General features: G+C 40.0%; 1 protein-coding gene across 2 annotated transcripts in view; it reads left to right on the top strand.

Annotated features, from left to right (window-relative positions):
- The window catches only part of prkcsh (protein kinase C substrate 80K-H), a 19,937-nt gene that overhangs the window by 2,730 nt on the left and 7,061 nt on the right, over positions 1 to 10,146 (top strand). For both annotated transcript variants that reach the window (XM_061905092.1, XM_061905091.1), the window contains exons 2-6: positions 987 to 1,201; positions 3,296 to 3,397; positions 6,177 to 6,293; positions 9,104 to 9,199; positions 9,270 to 9,327. In XM_061905092.1, coding sequence (XP_061761076.1) covers positions 3,310 to 3,397; positions 6,177 to 6,293; positions 9,104 to 9,199; positions 9,270 to 9,327 — 359 coding nt within the window. In that variant the 5' untranslated portion in view covers positions 987 to 1,201; positions 3,296 to 3,309. The remainder of the gene's footprint in view (positions 1 to 986; positions 1,202 to 3,295; positions 3,398 to 6,176; positions 6,294 to 9,103; positions 9,200 to 9,269; positions 9,328 to 10,146) is intronic.

Genomic DNA, 10,146 nt, shown 5'->3' with positions numbered 1-10,146 from the left:
ATGTATGTATATATGTATGTATATATACTGTACATGCATATACATATATGTATAAATACATATACATATACAGTATGCATATATGCATATATGTATATATACAGTATGTATATATACATATATGTATATATGCATATACATATAAAGTATGTATATATGCATATATGTATGTATATATATGAATACATGCATATATGTATATATGTATATTTATATTGATATATGTATACATATGTATATATACATATGTATGTATATGCACATATATAAGAATATATGTATGTATATATGTATGTATATATACTGTACATGTATATACATATATGTTTATATGCATATACATATACAGTATGTATATATGCGATGAGGTGGCGACTTGTCCGCCCGATTATAGTTGAGATAGGCTCCAGCGCCCCCTGCGACCTTGAAGGGAATAAGCGGTAGTAAATGGTTGGATGGATATACACTGTACATACATATGTATATGTATGTACATATATATATATATATATATATATATATATATATATATATATATATATAAAAATGTATTTATATATATACACGTGTGTATATATATATATATATATATATATATATAAATGTATTTATATATATACACGTGTATATATATATATATGTGTATATATATATATGTATATATATATATGTACTGTATTTGTCACAATGCTAACTGTATATAATAAAATGTTTTCAAATATATAAAAATATATTCTTAAAATATAGTTAAAAATATATCGAGTATGTTTAAAATATATTATAATATATTCAATAATTGTGATGCTGATATTGTGTTTATTCCAATATATTTGTTTAAAGACTGCATTAATTAAGAAGAATGGTGAAAACGTAAAAGCATACAACGCATATGACCTAATAAGATGTTATATTTTGCATGTTATAGTAAAAGAAAATGTTTTGCATAAATCATTTTAAAATATGCACTTGTTCGTGTCTGGGACCAGATGGCCGAAGCCTCTCGAGTGACATCTCTTTCAGCCAATTGTTGAGGCGGACGAAAGACGACCAGCCAATCACAGTTGATCAAAAAAGCCTCGCCAATCACATGCTGCCAAATCTGAGCGAGGCGGTCGTACGCATGCGCAGTGCGTCATTTGCTCAACAGCCGACCAAGGTCTTCACAATTAGCCGTTAGCTGGCGGAGGAAACAATTTCTCAGGTTTGTCTTTCAAATACTTCTTTCCTCTCGCTAGAATGTCTTTCAAATACTTCTTTCCTCTCGCTAGAATGTCTTTCAAATACTTCTTTCCTCTCATTATAATGTATTTCAAATACTTCTCTCCTCTCGCTAGAATGTCTTTCAAATACTTCTCTCCTCTCGCTAGAATGTCTTTCAAATACTTCTCTCCTCTCGCTAGAATGTCTTTCAAATACTTCTCTCCTCTCGCTAGAATGTCTTTCAAATACTTCTCTCCTCTCGCTAGAATGTCTTTCAAATACTTCTCTCCTCTCGCTAGAATGTCTTTCAAATACTTCTCTCCTCTCGCTAGAATGGGCCTGAAAGCTCGCTCTGTAAACTCTAGCGTCCGTTTGGACTCAAACGTTGCTAGCGAGCGTATTTCTGCTGTATTGTCCAACAGGACAGCGAGCTAGTTTTAAGCTAGCTCACTGCAATGTTGTCTTGGAATGTCTCCTCCACTTGCACACTTTAGTGTTGTCTTGGAATGTCTCCTCCACTTGCACACTTTAATGTTGTCTTGGAATGTCTCCTCCACTTGCACACTTTAGTGTTGTCTTGGAATGTCTCCTCCACTTGCACACTTTAATGTTGTCTTGGAATGTCTCCTCATCTCAGCTCTCACACTTTAATGTTGTCTTGGAATGTCTCCTCATCTCAGCTCTCACACTGCAATGTTGTCTTGGAATGTCTCCTCATCTCAGCTCTCACACTGTAATGTTGTCTTGGAATGTCTCCTCATCTCAGCTCTCACACTGTAATGTTGTCTTGGAATGTCTCCTCATCTCAGCTCTCACACTGTAATGTTGTCTTGGAATGTCTCCTCATCTCAGCTCTCACACTGTAATGTTGTCTTGGAATGTCTCCTCATCTCAGCTCTCACACTTTAATGTTGTCTTGGAATGTCTCCTCATCTCAGCTTGCACACTTTAATGTTGTCTTGGAATGTCTCCTCATCTCAGCTTGCACACTTTAATGTTGTCTTGGAATGTCTCCTCATCTCAGCTCTCACACTGTAATGTTGTCTTGGAATGTCTCCTCCACTTGCACACTTTAATGTTGTCTTGGAATGTCTCCTCCACTTGCACACTTTAATGTTGTCTTGGAATGTCTCCTCATCTCAGCTTGCACACTTTAATGTTGTCTTGGAATGTCTCCTCATCTCAGCCCTCACACTGTAATGTTGTCTTGGAATGTCTCCTCATCTCAGCTTGCACACTTTAATGTTGTCTTGGAATGTCTCCTCATCTCAGCTCTCACACTTTAGTGTTGTCTTGGAATGTCTCCTCATCTCAGCTTGCACACTTTAATGTTGTCTTGGAATGTCTCCTCATCTCAGCTCTCACACTGTAATGTTGTCTTGGAATGTCTCCTCATCTCAGCTCTCGCACTGTAATGTTGTCTTGGAATGTCTCCTCATCTCAGCTCTCACACTGTAATGTTGTCTTGGAATGTCTCCTCATCTCAGCTCTCACACTTTAATGTTGTCTTGGAATGTCTCCTCATCTCAGTTTGCACACTTTAATGTTGTCTTGGAATGTCTCCTCATCTCAGCTTGCACACTTTAATGTTGTCTTGGAATGTCTCCCCATCTCAGCTCTCACACTTTAATGTTGTCTTGGAATGTCTCCTCATCTCAGTTTGCACACTTTAATGTTGTCTTGGAATGTCTCCTCATCTCAGCTTGCACACTTTAATGTTGTCTTGGAATGTCTCCTCATCTCAGCTCTCACACTGTAATGTTGTCTTGGAATGTCTCCTCATCTCAGCTTGCACACTTTAATGTTGTCTTGGAATGTCTCCTCATCTCAGCTCTCACACTGTAATGTTGTCTTGGAATGTCTCCTCATCTCAGCTCTCACACTGTAATGTTGTCTTGGAAATTCTCCTCATCTCAGCTCTCACACTGTAATGTTGTCTTGGAATGTCTCCTCATCTCAGCTCTCACACTGTAATGTTGTCTTGGAATGTCTCCTCATCTCAGCTCTCACACTGTAATGTTGTCTTGGAATGTCTCCTCATCTCAGCTCGCACACTTTAATGTTGTCTTGGAATGTCTCTTCCACTTGCAAACAGGAGGTGTAAGCAGCATGACGACGATGCACCTAGTCCCACTGCTGTTGTTGGTGACGGTGTCAGCCGTGGAGGTGCAGCGACCTCGGGGAGTGCCGCTGACAAGTAGGACTTGACTGATTGATTGACTGATTGATTGATTTATTGACTAAAACTTTCATGAGTAGATTGCACAGTACAGTACATATTCCGTACAATTGACCACTAAATGCTAACACCCCAATAAGTTTTTCAACTTGTTTAAGTCGGGGTCCACCTTCATCAATTCAATTGATGAGGTGTTTACTTATATTAGGGCTGGGCGATATGTTTTAAATAAATAAATAAATGGGTTGTACTTGTATAGCGCTTTTCTACCTTCAAGGTACTCAAAGCGCTTTGACACTACTTCCACATTTACCCATTCACACACACATTCACACACTGATGGAGGGAGCTGCCATGCAAGGCGCCAACCCGCACCCATCAGGAGCAAGGGTGAAGTGTCTTGCTCAGGACACAACGGACGTGACGAGGTTGGTTCTAGGTGGGATTTGAACCAGTGACCCTCGGGTTGCGCACGGCCACTCTCCCACTGCGCCACGCCGTCCCTTTATTTTTAATACCTTGATATGTTTAGGCCATATCGTGATAGACCATATATGAATGTGGATATTTGGCCTTAGCCTTGAATGAACACTTGATGCATATAATGACAGTAGTATGATGATTCTGTGTCTACATTCAAACATTCTTCTTCATGCTGCATTCATATATGCTACAGTTAAAGTCCTACTGAAATGAGATGTTCTTATTCAAACGGGGATAGCAGCTCCATTCTATGTGTCATACTTCATCTTTTCGCGATATTTCCATATTTTTGCTGAAAGGATTTAGTAGAGAACATCCAGGATAAAGTTCGCAACTTTTGGTCTCTAATAAGAAAGCCTGGCCTGTACCGGAAGTAGCAGACGACATGCGCGTGACATCTGAACATTGTTTACAATCATGGCCACCAGCAGTGAGAGCAATTCGCACCGAGAAAATGACGATTTCTCCATTAATTTGAGCGAGGATGAAAGATTTGTGGATGAAGAAAGTGAGAGTGAAGTACTATAAAAAGAAGAGGGCAGTGGGAGCGATTCAGATGTTATTAGACACATTTACTAGAATACTTCTGGAAAATCCCTTATCTGCTTATTGTGTTACTAGGGTTTTAGTGAGATTATATGGTCGTACCTGTACAACCTGAAGGTCGGCCCCGCACCTTTCTTCAGCACCAGTCGACGGGTGGTGGCGATGCCCATATTTGCCCTTCGCAAGAGACCCTCTTCGAAACACGATCTTTCGAAATGATTGCTGCATAATACACTGTACTTTGTGTGTGTGGTCCAACCGTGTTCGCTTGACCTCTCTGTTCCATAGTAAAACTTGACTTTTATATTTCGGGAATGTAAACAATGAAACACCGGCTGTGTTTGTGTTGCTAAAGCCGGCTGCAATACACCGCTTCCCACCTACAGCTTTCTTCTTTGATGTCTCCATTGTCCATTGAACAAATTGCAATAGATTCAGCAACACAGATGTCCAGAATACTGTGGAATTATGCGATGAAAACCGACAAGATAATAGCTGGGATTGATGCTGGAGCAAAATGTCCTCGACAATCCGTGACGTCACACGCACGCGTCATCATACCTAGACGTTTCAGCCGGATATTTCGGCGCAAAATTTAAAATTGCAATTTAATAAACTATTGGTATGTGTTGCAATGTTAAGATTTCATCATTGATATATACTGTAAACTATCAGACTGTGTGGTGGGTAGTAGTGGGTTTCAGTAGGCCTTTAATCTTTCATGCAGAGAGGGAAATCACAACTAAGTCAATTTAGCAAAAGTGTATTTATTAACCAGTTATTAAGCAGTGGCACAAACATTCGTGTCATTTCAAAACAGAAAGTGCAAGATTGTCAGAGACATTTTAAAACAAAATATTAGTGCACTTTTGTGCATGATGTCACTAAGATGACATATCAAAACAACACCAAATTAAAGTGTACTTTTTGTACAGAACGCCACTACAGTAGTTTAAAATAAAGTGCACTTTTGTGCATGATGTCACACAAGATATTTTAATAAGTGTCAAATAAAAATGAGCTGCATAACAGGAAATCTAATAGTGTTTGTCCTTCACTATGTGGTAGGTTCCTGCGGACGTTATCTCCTTTTGTTGTTGACTATTTGTTTCATACAGTGTTGATGTGTAAATGGTTGTTTGGGCATTTTGTTGGTGTGGCAGCGGCCGCAGATGTTAACATGTGGAGTTTCAATCACTCTTCATTCTTTAGCGGGTGACTTTTCAAATGATGCTACAAATTAGCAGTGGTGCTACTTTTTGTAGTAATGCTTTTGCCGCATACTTGACATATCACAGTTGTCTGTTCAACATCTTCCAGCTTAAAGCCAAACCACCGCCAGAGGATGGACCCCGTGCTGTTTTTTGGGGGAATTAATTATTATTCCTTCATTTGTTACCAAATTGGCACCTTTCTCTCGTATTACCACTCGCACCTCTCTGCTAGCACCACAGCTAACGTTACCCACGCTGCTACCTCTCTGCTCCGCGAGGGCGTATGACGTTGCACGCACGACAGTATGTGACGTATGTAAGAAGGTGCGCTTGTTTTACGTCTCTGTGAGAAGGAGAGACGAGAAAGAGTGAGGAGAGCCTGTAGTGTAATGGCCGCAGCTAAAAGCAACTGTGTGAGAAGGTTTACTCCAATATCACCATGTAGTCATTTTCTATATCGCACAAAGACAAACCTGAGCATATTCCATGTATTACCCAGCCCTACAATAGTGAATGCAGAACAATCTTGTATTGTTTTTGTCCTTGTGCAACAGAAAAGCATTTCTATGCGGAGGGCACACCTTTCACCTGCCTGGATGGCTCTCGGACCATTCCCTTTGACAAGGTGAATGACGACTACTGTGACTGCCAGGATGCTTCTGATGAGCCAGGTTCGTGCATCCTCTCATGCTACTGAGGTCATGTCTACACCAAGCCCCATAACCCCAATAATTATTGAGCCTAAGCCCCGTGTCAGCCACACTAAACCAGCGTTTAAGGTCCCGCTCCTCAGACACATTTTTACACGGGGAAGTGCACCGTGTATTTCTTAAATCTCCGCCTCTTAGCTCTGTATGGACTCATTGATCGTTTATAAACTGAGTTCGGTGAGGAAGTGACGCCAGAAAGACCACGCCCAACACAGGAAGTGACATCAGAAAGAACTCGCCACAGCCATCTTTGTAATCAGTGTTGCCACAGTTACATTGAAAAACTATCAATCAATCAATGTTTACTTATATAGCCCTAAATCACGAGTGTCTCAAAGGGCTGCACAAGCCACAACGACATCCTGGGCTGAGATCCCACATCAGGGCAAGGAAAAACTCAACCCAATGGGATGACAATGAGAAACCATGGAGGGGACCCCAGATGTGGGGACCCCCCCGGGCGCCCAGTGCAATGGACGTGGAGTGGACTAATCTGATTAATGACGACTGATTACTCCTTTAGAAAGTAACAAAGTTACATTACTGAGGAGTTGATTTTAAACGTAACTACGTTAGATTACAACTTACTTTATTAGTTACATTCAGTGATGCAGCTACCGACATAAAAATGACAAGCGGTTTTGCCAATAATGACTTTATTCAACATCAACAACTGCACATAAGATAAATACCTCCTCAGTGGCCTAGTTGTTAGTGTCCACCCTGAGATGGGATGGTTGTGAGTTCAAGCCATACCAAAGACTATAAAAATAGGAGCCATTACCTCCCTGCTTAGCACTCAGCATCAAGGCTTGGAATTGGGGGTTAAATCACCAAAAATGATTCCCGGGCGCGGCCGCTGCTGCTGCACACTGCTCCCTTCACCTCCCAGGGGGTGAACAAGGGTGATGGGTCAAATGCAGAGAATAATTTCGCCACACTTAGTGTGTGTGTCAATCATTGCTACTTTAACTTACTTGGTTTACATATTAAAAGAATAAATAAAGACAGTCTGTCTTTACTGGACATAAATACTTGTTGTATTTATATATATATAAAAAAACAGTTTTTCTTTACAGCAGTTGACATAAATTCTTTCTTTTTTTAAAAACAATAAATAAATACTGTCTTTTTTTACCTGGCTGTTAATACTACAGTGGCAAAACCTACAAATATAAATGTAAATATTAAATGATGTTGAACTTGTCTTATGTTCACAACATCAGAGCAGCTAGGCGTGCTTTTACACAACAGTATACAGTATAACACGTTAGCTCCCATTGTTCTATTGTTATAATCCAGTTAGGAGTCAAACAGTGGTGAGGGGCAAGTAAACCAGTGCTTGTACCTCATTAACAAAAGCCTCTCAAACTTCTTGTCAGAAAGTCTATTCCTCATTCGGTGCAGCTTTCAGGCCGCTCTCCACCTGTGCATACTCCATCTCCAGGTAAGACGAAAAGGATGTTCTGTGAGGCAAGTCTGCCTTGATCGTAACGAGGATTTTGTTTATTATGGCATGGAACGAGGGCGCGTCAGCTGTGCTCAAGGGCAGCATTTCCTCCACAACATACTGCCCGACCAACTTCTTGAACTCCAAATAATGACTGGATTTCCAACTTGAAAAGCTGCTTCTCTCTCCGCCCTCCATTGTTGTTTACCTCGGTGTCGCACACGTGTGTCATCCTCATGCTAAAAACGGGACTTGTCGCTTACGTGATGTCACTTTCCAAGACGGCAAGAAAAAATTAAATACATTTTTACGAGGGAAAAAAGAAATAGTAATGCACGGTGACTTGGATTAACTAACCTTTAATCTGACTACTGGTTTGGAAATGGTAACGAGTTAGATTTGTCGTTAATGAAAAAAAGATTTCATATTAGACTAACGTGTTACTAAGTAACGTGCTACCGGCATCAGTGTTCATAATAAAGCAGTTTCGTAGCTCGGAGCTAACCACTGGAAATATGAAGGCGAGTCATCCAGACATGCCCGTGTTTCTCCTTCTTCTACATGTGCAGACGCTTGTGGAAATCACACATGAATACCTTAAGAGAAAGCCATTGTCGCTGTTTGGGATACAACACTTCTCAGAGGGAAAGAGAACTTTCCAATGTCAGCTGTGATTCTACTTAGCGACAAACATGGTCCATTTTTCGAAGGAGAGACAACGAGAATGCGGGCTCCTGTGGATGTGATTTTAAAAAAAAAGGTTGCGTGTTCTGTATATTATCTGGCCGGAAAACATTGAATGCTTTTGGACTGGCAAAGCAGACTATCAGTTATTGTCTGCCACTCAATGTCCAGCTCCAGAGTATATAAAGTCAGCAAAAAGGAATGGACAATAAAGGTGAAGGCAAAAGAGTGAGGAGAGTCCTGACCAGATATCTAGATTAATGTTAAATGCTCTTTATCACTTTGTTTACTTTCACATGTCCATTAAAGATGTGATTAATGTATGATGTCTCAGGTGTGATAGACTACAATAGTCCAGTTCATTCAAATATCACAACACTGGATATTGTTCAGATAAGTTACTTTTAAAATCTTGCACACATAGCAACAATAGAGGTGACTATCACGTGTGCACTTTCCGCACATGCGTATTAGTTCGCGTTGTGCAGGCGGACGGGGGGGGGGGTGTCTTAAACGGTGGCATTGTTGTGTGTGGACACGGATAAGGTTAGGTGGGACTTACTCTGGATGACCTAAACGGGGCCTAAATGGCACAGCTAGTATTTATAATTAAAATGACAGGTTTGCTCCCTTGCAGGCACGCCAGCTTGCCCAAACGGCCGCTTCCATTGCAACAACGCAGGTTATCGCTCCTTCTTCATACCATCGTCCCGCATCAACGATGGGATATGCGGTAAGGTCCTTAATGGCACTGAAGATGTATTTCATCCCAGTTAAATTCAACAAGAATGTGTCTTGTACAGATTGTTGTGACGCAACAGACGAGTACAACAGCGGGGCTACCTGCCAAAACACCTGCAAGTGAGTGTGACATTACACAACTAGAAGTAGACAGAGCATGGAGCGCACTTAGCAATGGGAACATGTACCGTATCTACATAGCAACCACCTTTACATATGGACCAACAAGTATATCTCCATATATTTTTACTTAAACTCGATGTTCCTTATACATCTCCTTAAATTTTGCGGTGACAGTATAAATATAAAGATATTCATATTTGAGCAAAATTCACTAAAAATGAAGTGAATGACAACTGTACTGTAAACACTTTTAAACACCCAGTTAGTCAAGATGGGTATAACAGTACTTTTATTAACCAGTTTGTCAAGATGGTTACCAACTGTACTTTTATTAACTAGTTAGTCAAGATGGGTATAACAGTACTTTTATTAACAAGTTAGTCAAGATGGTTACCAACTGTACTTTTATTAACCAGTTTGTCAAGATGGGTATAACAGTACTTTTATTAACAAGTTAGTCAAGATGGTTACCAACTGTACTTTTATTAACCAGTTAGTCAAGATGGGTATAACTGTACTTTTATTAACCAGTTAGTCAAGATGGTTACCAACTGTACTTTTATTAACCAGTTAGTCAAGATGGGTATAACAGTACTTTTATTAACCAGTTTGTCAAGATGGGTACCAACAGTACTTTTATTAACCAGTTAGTCAAGATGGTTACCAACTCTACTTTTATTAACCAGTTAGTCAAGATGGTTACCAACTGTACTTTTATTAACCAGTTAGTCAAGATGGTTACCAACTGTACTTTTATTAACCAGTTAGTCAAGATGGTTACCAACTGTACTTTTATTAACCAGTCAGTCAAGATGG

Source organism: Nerophis ophidion, linkage group LG07 (assembly GCF_033978795.1).
Source record: "Nerophis ophidion isolate RoL-2023_Sa linkage group LG07, RoL_Noph_v1.0, whole genome shotgun sequence".
Lineage (NCBI taxonomy): Eukaryota > Metazoa > Chordata > Actinopteri > Syngnathiformes > Syngnathidae > Nerophis > Nerophis ophidion.
This window is presented reverse-complemented; position numbering and strand designations above follow the sequence as displayed.